The following is a 23,246-nucleotide window of genomic DNA, read 5'->3' as shown; positions in this document are numbered from 1 at the left end:
GGATTATTGCATTTCAAGGTTTGCAAGAGATCGGGCCAGCTGAGTTAGTACCCACAAAGCTTTGCAAGAACTACCTGCATCCCCACAGGAGTCTGACCCTAATATTGCTTTCAGCACCATATGAGCAGACACCCTTTGTCTACACATTCCCCAGAGATGCCTTTTGTATGGCAGAAACTACTACTCTCTCTCTAGCTTTCACATGGCCAGAAAGGGGTGTATGCAAAGCTTAATAAGTAAATCTTTGGCCAACATATATTTCTTTCCAAGGGCTGTCATCAGCCAGAGGAAGATCTGCTTGTTGACGTTTAGTTTTAACAAGTCTGTTCCCCAACGTGCCCCCCCCCCCGCCCCCGGACATTAAACTCTCTTCACATAATATCAGGGCTAGAGCAATCTTTCCAGATTAAAGCAAGCCGTGCCATCAAGCTTAAACAATTGAGCAACTCATCAGTGTACAGGATAATGGAAGGCAGAGTTATTTATAGAAAACCTGCTACTACTTCTAATCCCATTAATCATTCTCCATCTGACATTGCTAATTGCCTTGATGGGGCTTAGCTGCTTCTGCAATTCTGAATAGCAGCAGTCTCTGGTGAGCTGCTGGAGAACTAATAATTGCACACTTCATCTTCAATTCCAGGAAGGAGGAAAAGAACCCCCAATGTTGAGTAAGATGTTTTTTCAAGTTCTGAAAAAAAAGTATGTGTGGTTGAGAAGAAAACCAGCAACACTTCTGTATTACAGGGAACAATGTCTTCTCTGCATTGCATAGAACAATATCGTCTCGTACTCAGCATTATTTGTGTATGTACAGTCAGGGCCAGAAATATTGGAACAAGGATAACTGTTTTTGCAGTTGGCCTCTGTACACCACCACATTGAAGTTGAAAGGAAACTCACCCAGATGGGAGCGGAGTCAGGACTTTCAGCTGTAATTCAAGGGGTTTGACAAAAGTGGGGCACTAACCATTCAGGAAGTACAGCCAGTGGCATACACACACACCCATCGTTGGTGGCTCATAAGTAATGGAACGAATGGCTGACAAGCAGCTGCATGGCCAGGGGTGGCCTGTTTCCTGGGTACCCCATGACCAAGCAAGCAGATAAAAGGCCTGGAGGTGGTTCTGAGTGTGATATTTGCATTTGGTAGCTGTTCACTGGAACTCCCAACATGAGATCCAAAGAGGTGTCCATGTGAGTGAAGGAGGCCATCATTAGGCTGAGGAAACAAAATAAACCCATCAGAGAGATAGCAAAAACAGTGGGAGTGGCCAACACAACAATTTGGAACCTCCTGAAAAAGAAGGAATTAACTGGCAAGCTCAGCAACAGCAAAAGGCCTGGAAGACCACAGAAGACAACTAAAGTGGATGACTGCAGAATTCTGCTCATGGTGAAGAGGAACCCTTTCACAACATCTAGCCAGGTCAAGAACGCTCTTGAGGAGGTAGGCATGTCATTGTCAACATCTACAGTCAAGAGACGGCTTTATGAATGTAAATACAGAGGCTTCACAACAAGGTGCAAACCACTGGTAACGCTCAAGAACCAAAAGGCCAGATTAGCCTTTGCCAGCAAACACCTGAAAAAGCCTGCCCAGTTCTGGAATAAGATTCTTTGGACTGATGAAACCAAGATTAACTTGTACCAGAATGATGGGAAGAGAAAAGTATGGAGAAGGAAAGGAACAGCTCGTGATCAAAGCATACCACATCATCTGTCAAACATGGTGGAGGCAGTATTATGGCATGGGCATGTATGGCTGCCAATGGAACCGGGTCACTGGTGTTTATTGATGACCTGACTGCTGAGAAAAGCAGCAGGATGAATTCTGAATAGGGATGTACGAAAGTGACTTACCTTTCGTGGATTATGTTGATGGTGTGGGGGGAGGCGTTCCGTCCCTCCCCCCGGAATCCTGGCCGGGGGGGGGGGAGGCACTCCGTTCCTCCCTCCGGAATCCTTGAACGGCCGGCTGTGCTCCGCGGGAGCTCCGCGGAGCAACCGGCCCGGCCCGGCCAGGCCAGAGCTGTCCGCAGCCGGATTTCCGGCTGCAGAGGGCTCTGGGTAAAAAAAACAAACAAACAAAAAAACAACCACGTATGCAAATGGCGGCGGCTATGGCCGCCGCCATTTGCATTCCTTCTTTTTACTGTCTTAATCTACGTAAACATTAACGTAGACTATGACGGCGAAAATCAAGGGGAATGCAAATAGCGTAGCGGGTGCTATTTGCATCCCTTTTTCATTCACCGTTTTACCCTACGTAAATCTTTACGTAGGCTAAAACAGCGAATCAAAAGGGGACGCAAATAGCACCCGCTACGCTATTTGCATTCCCCTTGATTTTCGCCATCATAGTCTACGTATTTACATAGATTAAGACGGTAAAAAGAAGGAACGCAAATGGCGGCGGCTGTAGCCGCTGCCATTTGCGTACGCGTTTTTGTTTATTTTTAAACCCACCCCCAACCATGATAGGCTATGAAAAGATTTACGTAGCCTATCACGTCTTTTTTTGTTGTTTTTTTCACAAGCCTGGAAATGGTGGAGGCGGCTGGTTGGAAGACCGACCACCGCCGCCGGAGCTGCCGCCGCCCGGAAGATCCGCCCCAGGTAAGTCTCGTCCGGGGGGGGATCTGCAGGGGGGCGGGGGCGTGGCAGGCCATTCTGGCACAGATTTCAGGGGGCTGAATGCGCTGGCATTCGGCCTCACTGAGATCCGTGGCGGAATTCTCTGACATCCCTAATTCTGAAGTGTATAGGGCTATATTTTCTGCTCATATTCGGCCGAATGCTGCCAAACTGATAGGATGCCGCTTCATATTGCAGATGGATAATGACCCAAAACATACAGCAAAAGCTACCCAAGAGTTTCTCCAGGCAAAGAAGTGGGATGTTCTTCAATGGCCAAGTCAGTCACCTGATCTCCACCCAATAGAGCGTGCTTTTCACTTACTGAAGGCAAGACTGAAGGCAGAAAGACCCACAAACAAGCAGCTGCTGAAGGCAGCTGCAGTAAAGGCCTGGCAAAGCATCTCGAGGGAGGAAACTCAGCATTTGGTCATGTCCATGGGTTCCAGACTTCAGGCAGTCATTGACTGCAAAGGATTTTCATCCAGGTATTAAAGGCGATCCTTAAGTTTGAAATGATGTTGGTTTGTTCCATTACTTATGAGCCCCCAACGATGGGTGTGTGTGTATGCCACTGGCTGTCCTTCCTGAATGGTTAGTGCCCCACTTTTGTCAAACCCCTTGAATTACAGCTGAAAGTCCTGACTTCGCTCCCATCTGGGTGTGTTTCCTTTCAACTTCAATGTGGTGGTGTATGGAGGCCAACTGCCAAAACAGTTATCCTTGTTCCAATATTTCTGGCCCTGACTGTACATCTCCCACTTCATCAAGACTCTGTAGATCCTGTGCACAAGAAACCATATTGAAGATATCCCAAGAACCATCCAAACCTGAGGTGGGAAGCAATTCCCCACCCCCATTGCACAATTCTCCTGATTCTGCTCTGTAAAATTAATGTCAAATATTCCTTGATATTAGTAGCTGACCAGGTTGACTATTTAACATTTGACAATGGTAGTTGGCATATGCTGGTAATTTGGCAATATTTGGTAGCTAGTACACAATAATGTCTGGAACTCTGAAAGTATTTAATACTTAACACTTCACAAAAAGCAAAACAAAAAGACTGTAAAGAAGCTCTTGTTTCCGGTCCACTTTAAAATTGGGATCGTATCATTTAAAGTTGTATTTTTATTTATTTACAAGCTGAACAGTCCCCCACAATTCTGCTGCAGAAAAAAGTGTGCTCATTCTCAATGGCAGACAGCAACCCTTGACAGCAATGCCTCATTATTTCATGAGACATTTGCTACCCCTTTCCCTGAAGCTCCATGAAGACTCTGTTTCCCTGCTCCAGCACAGAGACTATGCTCATCTACCCAAAGGTCTGCTGCAGCTCTCTTAAAACAGCTCCACTGTTTCTCTCTTGCTACCCCTTATGTCTGCAATTTCCTCCAATGGTGCCACCTCTTTCCCTACAATTCCTCTGCAAAACCCATCTTTTTGGTGAAGCCATTGACCTAATACTTTTGTTTTCATCTCCCAAACAAAGCCTAACTTCACTTGCTCACATTATCTATTTTTACCCTTGCCTCTCCCAGCCCCCATATCTCACTCTGTTGTCTAAATTTAGATTGCAACCTACTTGGGGCAAGGAACTTTTTCTTAATACTGTCTGTAAAGCTTTCACTTACATTGATAGTGCTGTATAAATAATCTCTCCCTCCTACCCACTCCCTCAAAAAGGACAGTGAACCTACCCTTACACTTTGATTAATATCTGAGGCCTTCCTCTGACTGTCTCCTCCAAAGGAGGTTTGGAGGATTGCAACAAAGGAGAGGGCCTTCTTGATGGTGGCCCCAATTATGGAATGCTCTCCCCAGTGTGGTCTGTCAGGCAGGAACATTGTCATCATTTTGGCACCAAGTTAAGTCTTTCCTCTACTCCCAGGCATGTGAAGGTATATGATGGGGATTTTTAGTTTTTTATCAAGTCCATGTAGTTTTATTGTTTTTCACTCATTTTCAGACTCTTAAATTTTTGAATGTTAAAGCTTTATTTATCACATTATGAACCACTCAGAGAGCTTTGGCTATTGGGTGGTACAGAAATGTAATAAATGAATGAAATAAATGAACAAAACTAGGCTATATGCCCCATTTCTCTCTCACACACATGAACACGCACGCAATTAAGTAACCTTAGACTCTGGACTTAGTGGTCTTCTGCGGAGGGCTCTTTAGATGGTAATGTGTAGTCAAAGTGTGGCAAGCCAGTCCTGCTATATTTGGAGCACCTCCGGCTCATTCTGAGTGACATTCTGGAATTCTGCCTCCATGTCCTGTGCATACGCATACAGAGTGGACAGCTACCTTCTCCTCCTCCCATTACGTGAGCATGGGATATAGAAGCACTGGTGCTATATTAGAACAGCTCTTACTCCATGCTATTATATATTATATAATGGTCCGTCATAATCCCCTCCCCTTGATTTCAGCATGCTGCCATTGTCAGCCTTTCTACTGAGATGATTTGGTAGTGCATTTGTTGAAAGAGAAAGTTTAAATTACAGACTGTGCCAGCATAAACACCAACAAGAAGCTTAGCAGAGACTAAATATCCAGCAGCATTAAATTGAAAATGAATTGGCTGTGTAATTAGAGACTCCTACAATTATACAATGCGAAGAGAAAACTCTCTGGAAAAGACCCTGATGCTGGGAAAGACTGAAGGCAAAAGGAGAAGGGGACGGCAGAGGATGAGATGGCTAGATAGCATCACCGATGCAATGAATATGAACTTGAGCACACTCCGGGAGAGAGCGCAGGACAGGAAGGCCTGGCGTGCTATGGTCCATGGGGTCACGAAGAGTCGGACATGACTGAACGACTGAACAACAACAACAACAACAATTATACAAAACCCCCAAACACGCAAACCAGGAAACAACCTGAAGTGGAATAATTTCAGTTCAGAACAGGCAGAGCCACAGATTAAGTAAGACATCTTTCCCATAATTTCTGTCCCTACATAGTAAGCTCTGTAGCATTGTGTGTTTGGACTCAGAAACTAAAGAGTTGCTGGTAGCTATCGTGGTTAGACATACTTGAATCACTGGAAAATTCCCTTGTTTTGCATCCAGAATAACCATTTTTTTACAAACAGAATACATTATGCATATGTGCATAATGTAAGTATTTCACTTGTCTAGTTTTTCTTTCAGTTATATAATTTTAAACATTAAGGGCGCAATCCTATGCATGTTTAGACAGAGAAAAGGCCTACAACTCCCAGCATGCCCCAGCCAGCTGGGGCATGCTGAGCGGTCTAGGCCTTTTCTCTGTCTAAACATGCATAGGGTTGCACCCTAAGGGTGGTTGGGCCATGAAATAGAGAGACGGGGTAAGCAGCATCAAATGGAGATCAAAAGCATAAACAAGGAGGAACTGTACAGGCTAGGTTATCATGGCCTTGCTTCTGTACTGGAATCGCCAGCAAAATCGCTGTAACCTTTAGCTAATACTGCTTTGCATGTTTTCAAAGTCAAAAAGAGGAAAGAAAATAAATTTATAGTATTTGGAGGAGTGGGTATGCTAGAAAGCTAAGCAGTAGTTTGGAGCCACGTCTAGATAATGATTGATTCAATATATGCACATAATGTTCCCAGTGAAATGAGACATCACTCAGTCATAATAAAACCACAGACATGAATAACAACAAATTAAATAATTAATTCAAACTATTTAGATAAAGGGTAAAAGAATTGATATAACTGAAGGCCAATTATGTTATAATTCAAAAGACTGGCTTATTCATTTTCATGATGTCTTGTTTTTTTAAAAGGCCTCTATGTTCCATAATTACCAAAAGAGAAAATACTCCTAAAATACATAACTGTCTCTCACTGCTTAAGAACAACAGTTTATCTTATTTTTTCCTCTGATGGTGGTGGTTGTTTTTACAAATGGAGTACAATAGTGAAAATTAAAAGATCAAATACTACTACTGAGACTCCAAGGTAAACTAGGTAGGATGGACCCACCGTCACCCCTAAATGGTTCTGCATCCCTGCTTTAAAGTTACTGTTAGGTAGGCTCTCCCACCACCACACACATAATTCCATCCCTGCCTTTGGCTAACATTCAACGTAGGTTAAACAGCAAGGAATTCATGTCACCATCTTGTCCTGGCTGGAACTCCCTACAGAGGGAGGTTAGATTTCCCCCCCTCTATTATGGCTCAGGCAGAAACACATTTTTATTCAGATGGGCCTTTGTCATATAAGCTGATCTGTTGATGAAGGGGGTTAAGAACTGGTGCTGTTTTTTATTGTTTAGATTGTTCAAATTATTTTGTTTTTAACCTGGATGTTATTATTAGCTGCCTTGAGCATCCTTTTGGGCAGAAAAGAGGGATATAAATTTAAGTAGGTAAAAAATACACTTCCCTGGGTCTTCTGATTGGCCTCTGTTGGAGCCAGAATACAGAGCTGGATTTGTTAGAATGTACACTGCGTGCATTGGTGGCTGGCCATTCTTCAGGGTAGTTAAATGCTTCTGACTTGGAGTTCAAATTTCATGGAAACAGAGGGGCAAGGAGCCTGCAAGCATAGGTGCATTGTTCATTAGAAGAAGTATTTATTGAGGGACATTCATGTGGAGGAATAAGAAATGCAGAATTCCTTATTTATCAGTTTTCACTCAAGAGTTTACAAATGCCCCTTTGGTTTTAGTCTGACTTCCTGTCCCTGCAACTGAAGATTGCCAAGAATGTACTGGTACATAAACAATGGAGTTTATGTCTTCTGGTTTGCTGGTCCTTATGAGTTTACCAGAGAATAAACCTGCTAGACCAGGGCTAGGGAACCTGTAGTCCTCCAGAGGTTGCTGGACTACAATTCCAACCACAGGTTGCATTGGCTGGGGCTGATGGAAGTTAAGAGTCCAACAATATTTAGAGGTCCATAGATTCCCTATCCCTGTGCTAGACAGTCATCAAAATAAACCCTTTTGTGGGCACAGAGTACATATTTTATAGGCAGTGGTAAAACTGACATCACTTTTATTATTTTTATTTATTTTTATACTGTGCAATAGCCGAAGCTCTCTAGGCAGTTCACAAAAATTAAAACCACAAAATGCAGCATAAAACAATATAAAATATGAAAGCTTAAAACCACAAAATAACAGTAAAACCAGAATAAAACCTAACGGCAATGCAGAGATTTAAAATACAGATTTAAAGCACCAAAGCTAAAAGACTAGGAAGCTAAAATACTGGGAGAATAACAAGGTTATTCTGGCACTGGAAGGAGTACACTGTAGGCACCAGGCAAACCTCTCTAGGGAGCTCATTCCACAGCTGGGGTGCCTCAGAAGAAAAGGCCTTCTTCCAGGTAGCCTGCCTCATTCCTTCGGCAGGGGCTCATGGAGAATGACCCCCTGAAGATGATCTTAGGGTCCGAGCAGGCACATATGGGAGGTGATCCTTCAGATAACCTGGCCCCAAGGTTATCTTTACAACCTCCTGGTGTACAACCTCCTGGACACAGCCAGACATCCCCTCATTTGATGTAATAAGCCATGAAGGGCAAGGGTTGAGCACACTGGTGGTCGACTGGACTTCACCAAGCACCTTGTCCTTCACACAGAGCTAATAGCACTCTTAAAAAAACTAAATTTAGGGCAACAGAAGAGGCATGTGGCATAAGTAATGTGGCCTATGTAGATTTAAAAATTCCTATCTAGTGAATTTGTTCTCACAGAAAGTAGTTCATCTGGGCCAAGGAAAACAGGAGTAGAAAGCCAGTTAACCAGGTACTCTCCACCATAAAAACAAAATGATGAAAGCTCACCAGAACAGTTTGGTAATCTGCTCAATAAGCTTGAACGAGTAGAGGTTACTTAAGGCATGCCAATTTATTTTGTCTCTTGCATTGCTTATGAGAAGTAAAGTTGTGTTGCCATGCCTATGTCTCAAGTATCTAGGAATGCAAAGCCAGAATGAACTGATCCTAGTACCAGTCAACCAACAGCATTTTGTAAGATGCCCCAGCTAAGAATTTGTACAGCGTGGCCTCCCTCCACCCCTCAGAAGCAAAGTGTAAAAAGTGTTACATTGCTTCTGCTGGATTATGCTGGCAGATGCCCATATGTGTAATGTAGATATCAGAGACACCAAAGATGTTATTTTATATTTTATTCTTACACTTAGTTCCATTCCATTAAAAAAAGTGGTTAAACTGGCATAATTCCAAGCACTGAAAAAACAGTACAAATGCTCTTCCCATAATACACAGATACAGTAAACTGCCACTGGAGATAGTTGGCATATTCTGTACTTTTTATATAAGTAATGAGATTTTTAAAAATACATGTAAGAGCATATTCAAAGTTACAATTTAACAAAAGAGGCTTTTAAATATAGGCCAGAACCCAGACGGCTATGCATGGTGTGCAGGCAACACCAAGGCTTTTCCAGCCTTCATTCAAACTGCAGCTCCTTGCTGGAAAAGCTGCTCCTTGAGGTCAGAGGAGCCTCTAGAATAGGTTTCAAAGTAGTGCAAGGTGCTGCAGCTGGAAAGGGAAAAGCAGACACTCCCCCATCAGAGCAGAAATGCTGCTAGCATGCCCAAGGTCTTTTGGATACTGGCTGTGGAATGCAGGGTCAGTAAAATCTACCCATGAACTTCTTAAAAAAATTAAGAAACTCATCCCTTTGGAGGTAGCATTGCCCACCCAATCTGTGATATATTGGAAATAGAGAAACTCTGAACAGGACTATAAATATGAAATGTTTTCACACCCTTGGGGTACAAAGCACATTGCACTAAAATCCAAGGCAAAGCTCCCATTGATTTAACAGCACTGAACTGCATCCTTGGACAGTAGCAAAGGGTACTGTGTGTTTTGATTTAACAACCTATTTTGCACACTTCCACTTGACATAGGTAACAACTTGATTTAAACATGTAAAAATCAAATATTTTAGACATATCTACAGCATTATATTTAATTTCTGTTATGGCTTCTAAAATTGTGTTTATTCACAGGTTATGGCAGTGCAAGTGTTCAGAATATAAAATTGCACACAAAATAAAATATACAGGTCAAATTAGTGAATATGTATCTATGCTACTTGAAAATTATATTAACTAGCATAAGACTAAGACCTGCCTATGAAATATTCAAATCAACATAGTGCTATGACCAGAGAATAAACTCTTCAGAATTTATGTATATTTTCACACAAAATACTCCCCAGACTATTGCCTAGCAGTGATCTTTTATATTAGCATTTAATATATACGCATAATCTAATGCCGAGTATGAACCAGCATGAATCCTGCTAACTTCCTGAAAACTTAAATTGGGCTTGTTGAGTCTGTTTTACTAACCCCTTTGCTCAAGAGATTAAATGTGTCTATAAAGGTAAGGTTGCAATACTAGCCACACTTACTCAGAAGTAAACCCCAACAGAATCAATAAGATTTGCTTCCAAGTTTGTACAGGACTGTAGCTGAAGTGTTCAACCACTTTCGGAACACAGGTTACTTTAACAGTTCATTTATTTCAAAGCCATCACTAAATTTGCTACTTTGTGAGTAATACGAGAGCCACGTCCACATGAACTGCGTTATTGCAAGGTCAGAAGAGAGGCATCCACTTAATGTCCAAAATAAATAATATTCATAACTGCTTCTAAACTTTGCTTCATGATAGGAAATGTAGCAGCTATATCCACTGGAAAAGCATAACAGAGGTATAAGAGTAGTTCTACAGAATAAGAAAAGCAAGGGAAAGAAAATAAGGCTACCCTGACCATTCAATTCAGACTGATTTGAGGAAAACAAGATACTCTTCTTACAAACAGAATGAGGCTACATCTCCAGTGTCAAATACATTTTTAAAAGGTAATCTTAATTACCAAAGCCGCTCAGTTAAATTGCTGCAGGAGGGTGAAGAATCATATTGACCCATGTGAAAGTGATGTCTGGATTACAGGGTTTCCTCTACATAGCCCACACTGTAGTCTTCGTCCTCTTATTTTCTTGGTCATACCATCCGTTTCGACCTTCTGAATTACCCATTTTAAGAATCTGGTACCCAAAAATCATGTATCTTCCCCTAAAATAAAAAGATTGGGATGCGGGGTTCAGAACATTTAGAAATGCAATTGTGGCAACAACGAAATTGGTAGACAAATGACAGCGCATCAACAGCAAGCTTTACAATTACTTTAATTGGTAGATCAATCAATGAAAGCTCTGGTTAACATACAGCCCCGCTCATTAGTTAAGCACACACTTTTTAGTTTATTGAAGCTATTTTACTTTCAGCATGCAGCTGTAAGAGAGTAAAAGATGGCTTTTCTTTCTAACAATAAGTACTAACTTACAATTTAACAAAAGCTATCTTGCACTTTCAGCATCTCTAAAAGGCACATATATTCAAGTTTGAATTTAAATCTATTCAAGACCAATCAATATTGGCTGACAGCCCTATGAAGTACATACTTTTGAAAAGCAAGCAAAGCAACTTTGAGGAAACATAAGTTTTTTTACAAAAGCAATGGGTTTACAAAAAAATAAAAATACTTATGTATTCTATTCTTACATGGGATTCCCAGTGATCTCCCATCCAGAGAACTGACCAGGCACACACCTGCTTAGCAATACTGAAATATTGGATGGTCCTAAACCGTTCAGGGTGCAATCCTATCAGGATGCTCATCAGTCTCCAAACTCGGAAGCTGACAGCGGGAGGAGCATGGACGTGAACTTCTCCACACTTCTCCTGCTCTGTATTATTCCTAGACGGGTTTTTTTCCCTCCATCTAGCTGGGACCCTGTGGAGTGGGAGGGAAGGAAGCTGGGGAGGCTGGAGGATTTTTTGTAAGCTGGCCTCCCCAGTCCCCTCCCGTCCCTGGCCACAGAACCACCCCCTTTCCCTCCTCTTGGATTCCTGGGTTCATGGTCAGCTCAGATCCAGAAATCCAAACTATCTTATACCCCACCCCGACGATGTCTAGGGGCCATAGGATTGCTCTCCCCCTGCTCTAAACAATAGGACATACTTTACAACATGACAGTGCAAGATTTGTTTCACATTGTTTGGAGCTGTTCCTTCTAATTACATTTCAGTTAAAATTCATGTTTAAGGACTTCTCTCATTGTGTTACACAGATGCCTTTTGAGAAACACAAGCCCCCTGCCCCCTTTATATTACATTTGACACAAGACATTTAGATTTTCATCTTGCACAGTGCTAAGATCCCTATGCTCGTTTTAGGGTGCACAAAAGCAATTATCTTTCCAATTCCTTGTGAGCTGCTTATCACGTAACTGTGAAAAGGCACATTTGTACAACTTTCATTTCCACAGCTAATGTGTTAGTTACACTTTTAGCTCTAAGACTTCCCACTCTGTTGCAGAGTTTTGAGTTTTTGTGATGCTTAGTACACCCCCAACCACAAAACTTTTTTACTCTTTACTTCCATCCCCAACTGACTGATTTCTATTGCCTGATCCAGAGTCACCCCTAAGCAAAGTAACCTTCTCCTAGCTTATAACATGCATAGAGATATCCTTACAGAAATCTGTGCCATCACTATTAATTGAAGGTAAGCAGTATTTCTGTAAGTGCACATAGTAACATGAAAAGCTGGTTTAACTGCACAGTACCTGAGTAGGCCCAGAACTGTTTATCAGTTGTTGCCATTTGCTATATGTTCTGGCAACCAAGTCTTTTACCTAGAAAGAGAAATGCACAAACTGACTATAACCTATTGAGGAAAAGAATGATTATGACTACAATCCTACACACACTTACTTAGGAATAGGCTACATTGAACACAGTGGGGCTTTACGTCTGAGTAAACATGTAAAGGATTGCACTGCGTATGTTGAATTCTCCTGATTTAATCCAATTGTGTCCTGGCAAAAATCTGTAGTGCACAACTGAGCCAGCAGATAACTCCAAGCAACGTGACTACTTATGGAACTATGAGCTGAAGAGAGCTTTGCTTTTAATTCTCTAGATTCATTAATCCTGAATACATTTCCCACCAAAATGATTCAAAGGTTACAAGGGGAACTTGTAACAAAATGCTGCAGTGTGGAGTGGTCTTGTTCATTGTTCCAGTAAATAGGGTAGCAGATGCAAAAGAGGCCAGGGCTCCTGCGCCCTTAATAGTTGTATAGGAGCAGGGATTTCAGTAGGTGTAGCTTACATGACAAGTTCTCTCTCCTACACAACTATGCCTTGTCCTCTTTTGCAGCTACCCCACCAGTCAGTCAGCCATGCTCTCATCCACAACAATCCGTTTCCCTTTCCCACATGAGTTTCCACCCCACCCCATGTCAGTCAGCATTTCATGGCTACTGACCATAGTCAAGTCCTCATTGAGCGGCTTTAGGTCTTTGCCCCCCAGGACCTTAGTGTTTTTTTCCTAAATATTTTTTGTACTTCTTGAAAACCTTGGGGTCTTGTATGTAAATGGTGCAGTTTTGGCTACATAAGCAATGGCAATCACTGCCCGAACATTGGAAATAAAGGGAATGATTATGATTATTTCTCACTTCCACTTCCAGATAGATGCCCAAGTACACTTCCAAACCTACTAATAATTAGAAGGATGATGACAGCAGATTAATCAGGAGGCACAGGACTCTAAAAGGTGGGACAATTTTCTCATTCACTGCATTTTTATATATTGTCTACATCTGGTATTATTCAATATTGCCAATTTAAAGATACAAGTCAGGGATATTTGCAAATTATTCAAGATGTGTTTTCTGTTCTTAAGAGGCCCAGATCATGCAACATCACCTACTTGAGGATCAACATCAGGTTTTTAAATCTACTCTCACACCTAAAAATGCAAGACTGACCTAAAGTGTACTTTACTGAGAACAAAACTGCCAATATCATACCGCCCTTATACAAATCTATGGTGTGTTCACACTTAGAATACTGTGCATAGTTCTGATCACTGCACCTAAAAAAAAGATATTGTAGAGCTGGAAAAAGTGCAGAAAAGGGCAACTAAAACAATCAAGGGGCTGGAGCAACTCCCCTATGAGGGAAGATTACAACAGCTGGGATTGTTTAGCTAGGAAAAATGGTGAGTAAGGGGGTACATAATAGAGGTGTACAAAATTATGCATGGTGTGGAGAATGTGGATAGGGAGAAATTTTTCTTCCTCTCTCATAATACTGGTACCCCGGGGTCATTCCATGAAGCTGAGTGGTGGGAGATTCAGGACAGATAAATTCGCTTCCACAAGATGTAGTGATGGCCACCAATTTGGATTGCTTTAAAAAGCAGTTAGACAAATTCCTGGAGGAGAAGGCTATCAATGGCTACTAGTCCTCATGGCTATGTGCTACCTCCAGTACCAGAGGCAGTATGCCTATGTACACCAGTTGCTGTGGAATATGGGCAGGAGGGTGCTGTTGCACTCATGTTCTGTTTGTGGGTTTCCTGTGGGCAGCTGGTCAGCCATTGTGTGAACAGAATGCTGGACTAGATGGACCCTTGGTCTGATCCAGCATGACTCTTATGTTCTTTTGTGATTTAGAATGAGAAGCAGCCCTGAAATCAGTGCTCAGAAGCCCCAAAGAACTTCTATGTTCTGACCAAGATAAGACATTAAACTGATGGAAGCAACCCCCCACCCAGCCCCAGCTTACAAGGGTACTCATATTTGACTGTGTATAGAAATAAAAAAGCAGGAAGAGTCTTTGGAGGACTCATCTGTGCAAAATACAACTCACCTTAGTTCTATAAAATACCCTGACATCTTCCCTAATATCACATTTCACATGTTTTTCCAAAGTGCTACAGAGTTTCAGCAGCCATTCCTAAATGAAAGTAAACATGTTAACTCCATTACTTCAATTATTTTTCCTAGATCAAACATATAAGTGACACAGCATTTCAAATTAATATCTTCCCTAAAAAGTTAATTTTTTGCTATATTTTCAGTGTACTTTATCTCTGATTTACCAAGCACTTCGTAAAACTACTGTCCCTCGTAAGTATTTAGGTATTACTTAAGAGGTTTATACCCTGCTCTTCCATTTATAAAAATCCTTAAGGTGACTTGCAAATTAAACAGTAAACATCCTAAAAGGTTAATATAAATGAACAATACAACAAGACTAATGAAGCAGCACAAAATAAGATCCAGCAAGGCCATTTAAAGACTCTAGCTTGGATCCTAAGCAGAGAGTTGTGCTCATGAAAAGAGTATTTCTATAAGCACAACTATCCTTCTGTTCATGGAGTTAAAAGTTAGGATACAAGCCCCACAGGCCACCATTAATTAAAAACTTGGGGAAAATAGGACACTCTCAATGCATAAATGACAAAAACAGTGCCAGGCAAATATCTCTAGGGAGACCAATCCAAAGGGAGGGTGCCAACCACAGAAAAGCCCATCTCTCAAGTAGCTATCTGGCTAACCTCTGAAGGCAGGGAGACTTAGAGAGAAAAGCCTCAGCAGGTGATCTTAGCAAGCAAATTCATATGTGAAAACACAATCATTTTGATCATTTAGGGCAGGAGTGGGGGAATCTGTGACCCTCCAGATGTTGTTGGACTGCAGTTCCCATCATCCTGGATCATTGGCCATGCTGGCTGGGGCTGGTGGGAGCTGGGAGTGCAACAACCTATGCTTTATGATAAGGGCCAGCACTCTGAATTGTTGGAAGGCACTTCATACTATGGAAGCTATTTGAGCTTTCATGAGGAAAGCTGAATCTCAAGGCATCCCCAGACTACAAACCTGTTCTTTAAATGAAGAATGCAACCCTAACCAGAACTCGCTGACCACCTCCACAGTGCATTTGTTATAAGCACATTTCATAGCGCATAAGTTTTCATGCAAAAATTCCCTCACATGCTATCAAGTAACTTGAACCAATTACTTACTCTTTGATTGGAGTTTGTAACCTCAGAATTGCTCGCTTCCCTGACCAAGTGAAGAAGAACATAGGCCAAATAATACGCCTAGAAGATGAACAGAAAATATTTAGTATAAATCTTAATTGTTTGGATGCTGCCAACTTCATGGGTGGTGGTGGGGCAAACCCATCAGTTTTCTCATGATACATAGTTCAACTCTTGTAGGACCTCAATGAAAGCTAAACAGCCTAGCAAATATGCTATTGAAATACTACTGGACACAAAACTTAACAGAATATATTACCAAGGTGATATGACAGCAGATTGCACATGCTGCTAAGTAATCCACCACTTACGTCTTGCCCTTTCAACCACCCACAAGTCACATTAAGAGATGGTTCATACCCAGCAGGTGGAGAAGTGGGGCATGTAGAACCTTTAGTGTAAACTGGAGTTATGTACAGTAATGTCTATGGAAATAGAACACTGCCAGCTTACACTAAAGGGACTATGCTAGTCAGAAAAGGTATGCACAACCAGAATCAGAATATTATTGGTCTAAACCATCTTGGGAAAAAACGTATTTACAATAAAATCAGGAGTCCATTATCATAACAAGTCAACCATATGAGCTGACAATTCCCACCCCCATTTGCAGCTGGTATACAGTCTGGGGTTATGTTTCAATCAGCCCTAAGAATGTTTGGTGGTTTTAAAAACAATCTTCCAATAATATACAGATCTATAATATGACTTTGGAAAGTAAGCAAGAAGTAGAAATAATCAGCCTTTTCTTTATTGTGGCTTTAGCAAACACAGCTTTCAATAATACAAAACCTTACAAAGCAACCCTGCTCCAATGCATCAAACAGAAACATCAGGTGCTTCCAGACAAGGCTTTTATTGTGCAATTGCCCTGCCTCACTCATAGAATTTTGTGGTGGGTGGGTCCTGATGTCATCTACCATTTTATAACAATCCTGTATTTTCTCACTGGTTCTTCCATCCTTTTTCTTACTACAGAAAATCCATTAGGAAGAGATGGAATAGCTACGCAATATACTTCGGGGTCCTCTGTCTGGAAGCACCCTTAGCCACAAAGTTCAGTGGTACTGATATGAGCCCAAATGTTGCTTTTACTTCCTACCATGATGTGGCCAAAAGCAAGCTCACTAGGTATTATTACTCAGTGGGAAATAGGAGGACTCTACCCCTTCGCTGTTCCATAGGCAGCAGAGCGACCAGCAACTGTGCCAGTCGCAAGTCTAGATATCCTGGTGTAGTCAGACCTAGTGCTCAACTAAGCAATCATTTTAGCAGGCGATAACACCACCCTGAGACACATTTTGATGACAGAAGCATTGATCTAAGATGCAATATCTGCATTTCACTCCTAGTTCTAAATATGTATCAACTGGGACTTGGACCCACAGATCTTAAAAGCAGGGATGTGTTTTTAGGCAGGGTCTAATACATGGAAAGGAACTGCACTGAGCCCAAGGAAAGGAAAGGTTCCTGCTGTGCAAGCACCGAGTCATTGCTGACTCCTAGAGGGACGCCGCTTTCGCTGGCATTTTCATGGCAGACTATAGCGGGGTGGTTTGCCATTGCCTTCCCCAGTCGTGACTACCTTTCCCCCAGCAAGCTGGGTACTCATTTTACCGACCTCGGAAGGATGGAAGGCTGAGTCGACCTGAGCCGGCTACCCGAGACCCGGCTTCTGCTGAGATCAAACTCAGGTCGTGGGGAGAGTTTTGGTTGCAATACTGCCACCTACCACTCTTACCTAATAAACTCCAACATTTGATTGGCTAGGATAAACCATATGATCTCTTCTAATCCCTGTAAAAGCTTTCTTGATCAGTTGTTGTCAGAGCAATTGGAGAATTTCTATCATATATCAAAATGGATAGGTGTTCCCCCTCCCTCCCGCACAAGAAGGGGCTGTCACTGCAGCATGCAGAAAAAGCATTGATGATGATGATGATGATAAAGCAATCACAAAAATATTAAACAAAAAACCCAATAACAGCCCTTTCTTTGTTCTAATCCAGTCAGTCCATCCTACCTTGCCCTTGCATGCCTTCAGCTCAAGTTGCACCTGCCATGTCTAGGAATATATGGATAGTGTAAAATCCATCCCATCTGTTTCGCAGGTTGTCATGCGCCTTTTGTCCTGTTGTCCACCCATCGACGGAATTGGATTGTTTTCGTTTCCGAATTTGTGCAAATTTGCAAGGATAAAACATGTGCAAATTCTCCCAAAATGCACATTTCCACGCTTTATCCTAAGGGGGAGATGTGCATTTTTGGCTTTTTTTTTTTTTTTAAATGCGTATTTTTCTACAACAAAATTTGCACAAAATTCCCAAAAGTTAGAAAAATGGTCCACAAGTCTGCGGAATCTGCCCAACAGGGGGAAAGCCAATCCACTGCAGAATCTCCAGATCGGATTCATAAAAATCCGAACTCATTTGGTTCTGTTGCGGATTTCTCCACCATTTCTCACCTTATCTAGATCAGCACTCCTAGTTACATGACCTCAGAACCTTGCGACATATGAGCATCTCTTATGCAAGCAATCAATACACATGGCTCCCAGAATGCCTTGAATTTAATTTCTGGACCCTGTTGTTTCAGAAATGGTACCTGACATTACCTGGGGTTCAAATTCAGAAAGAAAAGACTGTTTATTAAGATCATCATGCTGTTCCAATGTTTCAGAGATTCTCTTTAACAGATTTGAAGGTTTCATCTTCACTAGATCCTTACATAGAAGTGACATCTATTTAATCCCAAGGAGAAAAGCAGATGAGAGAAGAGTATAGTTTACTTGCTGGCTTTTGGCAACACTATTTTAAGCCACTTTAAATACATCTGGAGGATAATCTTATACATCAGGGTCTCTCAAATCTTTATTTGTGCAGCCTCTGAAACATCTGTTTGGCTCATGGGCTTTCATTAGGATCCTGAGCATTCTCAGGATTCTAATGTTTAATTTAATTGAGGTCATATGTATGAGGAACCAAAAAAACAAGCCACTTATTGGGAGACAACAAGCATCAGGAAGAGAGCAAGAGATAAGGTAAGAGCAAGGAGAGTCAATTATGAGTGGCAGTTCTGAGTGGAAATCCAAGCAAGGTAGATGTATACTGCTTTGGATTTATTAAGAAATGTGGTGTGTGTATAATAATAACAACTACCTCAGACAACAATACAGTAGCTTAGAAACTTGCACGCTATGAAAATAAAGGCCTAGAGGATAGTGATGGGAAATAGGAGAGGGGCAGCAGTGTGGGCAAAAATAGCCAAGACCAGTGAGGACCTCCCTCTGAAATGGTGGGCTCCAATGTGGGCCGAGGAGGAGGAATTGGGCACGTTTTGCAACCAACTCCCTGTTTTGTCTGGGGGCTCCAACATGCACCTCTAAGATTAGTAAGAACCAAACACTTTGCCCCTGGACAAACTGTCTCTCTATTTATAAATTATACAATGAAGGTAACTATACTCCCAGGGTTCATAACACGAAATGAGAGGTTAAATAGATCAAGGATGTTCCCAAATGAGGCTTTTGTTGTGCAATCACCTTGCCTCAAACATGGGATTTTATGGGTGTCCAGAGAATGACCTGGTTCACATGTTCACTGCTGCCCACCATGGTTTATTTAAGCCTCAGTGGATTACGCTGCCCACAGGCACCAGGTTGCCAATTCAAGACCCCTGCCACAACTTCTCATGTCGTCCGAATCCAGTGAATGGGTTCACACAACACGCTAACCCACAATGGATTGTTTTCTGGAACAACCCATGATGGGTTAGTGTGTCGTGCAAACCTGGACCGGTTTTATCAGGGTGGGTTATTTTTCCCAAACAACCCAACCTGATAATCCACAGTCTGCAGTAGGGGTTGTTTTACCCATGATGGGCTGGCATGTCATCTGAACCTGGGATACCCAATCCATTGTGGGTAGAGGGCATTGGGCAGCAAGCTGCTCAGCAAGCGCAGCAGAAACCCCTGCAGCCCTTGCCAAGTGCTGCTGCAATCGCTCTTCGTGATTGTGACCAAGCCGCTCCCAGTGCCCCTTTCCCCTTGCCTGAGACAGTCCCTCCATGCTGAAATGGCACTTTGGAGGGGCCATCACTGTCCCCCCTTCGTCATCCCCCATCCTGCTTTGACCATGATCCCAGTCACAGCCCTTTTCTTTTTATCAGCTAGCTGCTGTTTCACTATAATAACATTGTGGTTGTCCAGAATAGAGAGGCTTCACTAAGCAAGGTTATCCACAGGGCTCATGTGGGGATTCGAAGCAGGGCACTGGTTTTTCATAGGAAAGGAACCACTTCCTTTACTGATTTATCTCCCCCCAACTTCACGTTGCTGTATCGCAATTCTGCTGAGCGACTGACAGCAGTCAGGGACATCGTGTTCCTGCAACATTCCCCCAATAATAATGATGATGATGATGGCAGTAGATGGAGAAGGCTATTAATGCCTACTAGATAGGATGACTATATACTACTGTTAAGTGTCAGAGGCAATATGCCTATCTTGCTGGGGAAATACTACTAGTACTGATGATGATAATAGCAGTGGATGGGTGAGAAGGCTATGAATGGGAAGGTGGGATTTAAAGTGTCATAACCTTGGGCAAATGACTTAAACTTGGCATGCATGTACCTCCTAACTTTCTAGACATGCATGCCACGTTTCAAGCCCAAGGTTATGACTTTAAATCCCACCTCCCCACTTGTGGGGTGGTAGGATTTAGTGTCCAAAAAGGCTGTGACTGAATGGGGACAGGGGGGAACGAAGGGGGGCCAGTGACAGCCCATTCAAAGTGCAATTTTGACAGAGTTGGAGGGGCTGTCACTGGCAAGGGGACCGTGGCTGGGATCACGATCAGACAGGGGACAGGGACTTGGAGGCAGATGACAGGTTCTGTAGCCAAGCCCCTGGGATACCAGGTGGAGCTGCGTGGAGGACCGAGGAGCAAGGGAGGGGGAAACAACCAACGCACTGTGGGTGGTGCGCCCAATCATCTGTCAGGTGCACCAACCACGCACTGCTGATTGTTAGCTAAACAACCAACAGCGTGCAGCATGTTACCCATCGTTGGTTGATGTGCCATGCAAACATGCCCAGTGAGGGTGGCTTGTTGGGGTGGTTAACAAACTACCCTACAACAGGCCATGGGTTCTGGGGGATTTGGTAACTACCCCAACAAGCCATCCTTAGTGGTTCGGATGACATGAGAAGCCACACCCAGCAAGGTTAATTATGTAAACTGGGCTGGCACAAAACCAGCACATGAAGGGTGGTTATCAAGCTAGCGTGACTTATTAGCTTTTTTGGTGTTGTGAGAACTGGCCCAACGTCACCTCTCATTTGTAATCCTCCTGCATTTTCCCACAAAAAATCCATTAAGGAGAATAACTGCACAATGCCTTTTAATTGGTAGCACTAGGAGCTGTACATCTGGAAGCACCAGATAACGTAATACACTTAAGTCTAAGAAGCCAATGTTTTAATAAATAAGTTTATACTTTACCTGCTGATCATGGCTACTGGGTATGTTCCCATGGTTTTTAAGAAGCTTTGAGATTATTACCAAGCTAAGACGTCTTCTTACTTGTCTGGAAAAGTAAAGTTTAAGTAAAGATAATATACTACAACCTTGTGCTTTCTGCTTAAATTTTGAAATTATGTTCAGATTATCACATCTTGAACTGCATTACAGTAAAGGCTTACCTTCCACGTGTTATCCAATTGGGAACAAACTGAACCAGCCACAAGAGATCATGATGATGGCTGGATAGGTAGCTTATTGCCAGGCATAACTCAGCCATCTTTAGAAAGGAAAGAAAACATCTGTTAGAAGAATTCAAGTGCAGTTGCTAAAACCAGCTTCAATGTGTATGCAAGTGTTAAGCCGAATGCACAGAAAAGTCAATGTTTTTTCTTTAAAGATGGTATTCCAACTTATGAGCATTTTCATAGCATGTTATGGAACAGAATGGTTTACTCTTATCACATACATGCCTACTATAGAGACAAAAATTGATCATCATTTATCACAATTTCTACCATAGCTATAGTGTAATACACCCAGCTCTTACCAGACCAAAAAAAAAAGATTTCCAATAAATGCATCCAACATAAGTAGCATTTACCAGTAAAAGGATTGATTTTTAAGTGCTATATTTCTTTAGGACCTAAAGTTTAGGTGCTCTGCCAAAGTATCAATTCCACAAAACACAGCCAAATACATTAGTAAAGAAATCCTTTTAACTGATTCCAGGGGTTTTTGTAAAATTTTCAGTTTACACAGATTACACTAAACAATTATAAATGTTACCTTTGTATCCCACTCCCTGATGTTTTCCAGCAGTTTTATAATAAGGCACTCCAAGTCCACTAGGGGAAATTGTTTCAGCTCTTTTTCCAAACTCAGTTTAAACAGCAGCAAGAGTAACAGAAATATATCTTTGTCTGTGTAGCCTTCTGGGTATATGCTTATACACAGTCGTAGAAACTTTAAGAGGATAAAAGAGAGATAATGGCTTTAGAAGGTTTAAGCAATATTAATTGTGACCTCAAGTGTATATTGAAACTGCAGACAGTGATTTTTCCTTCACTTCGAACTTTGATTAAGGAAAGTGAACTTTCCTTAATCAAAGACTGGAACCTAGCCACCTTCTTCAGGTCAACTTCTATTTATCACCAATAAAGTAGATCTGAATTTTCATTGAATGAAGGCTTTTTTTAAAGTGTTAGCAGTCAAGAGCACCTGCTACTTATTATTCTGTTTACAGCTCGACTGGCAGCAAATACCAGTCACAAGAAATCAAGCTTATCTGTGATTCCCAAATACTATATACACATGTTGGCTAAAGATGCATCTGGCTCCATATTACAAGCAATTAAACACCTTGTGCATGATACAAAGTTAAGCTTCACTGATGTCAATAGGAGAATTAAACATGTGGCTAAATTTCTCATACTGAAAACAATGGGGCACAAAAAGTGCTTAATGTTGGCCAGATTGTGCTTCCTATTTTTAAGTACCCTAAAAGGATATATTGGACAAGATTCTTGAATCAGTCCAGGCCACCACATGTAAGCTTAACCCTTGGCCATCTTGGCTTATATGATCTAGCAGGGGTGGATTGGCTGGGTGGGTCTGGGGGGTGGTAAATGCTTCACTCTGTCAGGGGGGTGGTTCCTGCTGCTTGAAAGAGGCTGTAGTGCACCCTCTCCTGAAAAGGCCCTCCCTGGACCCTGGTGTGTGAGAACTATTGCCCCATTGCCAATATCCCCTTTTGGAGCAAGGTGCTTGATCGTGTGGTGGCTGGGCAGCTTCAGATGTTGTTGGAGGAAACTGATTATCTGGACCCATTTCAGCCTGGTTTCAGGCCAGGCTACAGCACTGAAATGGCCTTGGTTGCTCTGACTGACAACCTACTCTGGGTGAAAGACAGGGGGAGTGCTACCCTGTTGATCTTCCTGGATCTCTCAGCGGCTTTTGACACCATTGATCATGGTGTCTTACTGGATCGGCTCTGCAGGATGGGAGTTCAGGGCACTGTGTTACAGTGGTTCCACTCCTACCTGCCTGCAGGGCTGATACCAGAGAGTAGTATTGGGGGATTCCTGTTCTACCTCATGGCTTTTAAGCTGTGGGGTGCCACAGGGTTCTATTCTATCCCCCATGCTGTTCAACATCTATATGAAGCCGTTGGGAGAGGTCATTAGGAATTT

General features: G+C 42.2%; 1 protein-coding gene across 7 annotated transcripts in view; it reads right to left on the bottom strand.

Annotated features, from left to right (window-relative positions):
* Positions 1-8,761: 8,761 nt before the first annotated feature.
* SLF2 (SMC5/6 complex localization factor 2) overlaps positions 8,762-23,246 on the bottom strand; it is a 40,887-nt gene continuing 26,402 nt past the window's right edge. For 6 of the 7 annotated variants that reach the window (XM_084846471.1, XM_084846472.1, XM_084846469.1 and 3 more), the window contains 8 exons: positions 21,844-22,020; positions 21,237-21,334; positions 21,037-21,121; positions 18,147-18,272; positions 15,515-15,592; positions 14,356-14,442; positions 12,261-12,329; positions 8,762-10,704 (listed from right to left, as the gene is read on the bottom strand). In XM_084846471.1, the coding sequence (XP_084702597.1) occupies positions 10,669-10,704; positions 12,261-12,329; positions 14,356-14,442; positions 15,515-15,592; positions 18,147-18,272; positions 21,037-21,121; positions 21,237-21,334; positions 21,844-22,020 (756 nt within the window). In that variant the 3' untranslated portion in view covers positions 8,762-10,668. The remainder of the gene's footprint in view (positions 10,705-12,260; positions 12,330-14,355; positions 14,443-15,514; positions 15,593-18,146; positions 18,273-21,036; positions 21,122-21,236; positions 21,335-21,843; positions 22,021-23,246) is intronic. The other variant, XM_084846470.1, reaches the window with a different exon arrangement.

Source organism: Heloderma suspectum, chromosome 3 (assembly GCF_057233095.1).
Source record: "Heloderma suspectum isolate Gila_16-S chromosome 3, 16-S_ref, whole genome shotgun sequence".
In the NCBI taxonomy this organism is placed as follows: domain Eukaryota; kingdom Metazoa; phylum Chordata; class Lepidosauria; order Squamata; family Helodermatidae; genus Heloderma; species Heloderma suspectum.
Note: the sequence above shows the minus strand (reverse complement) of the source record. Positions and strands in the feature narration are given on the sequence as shown.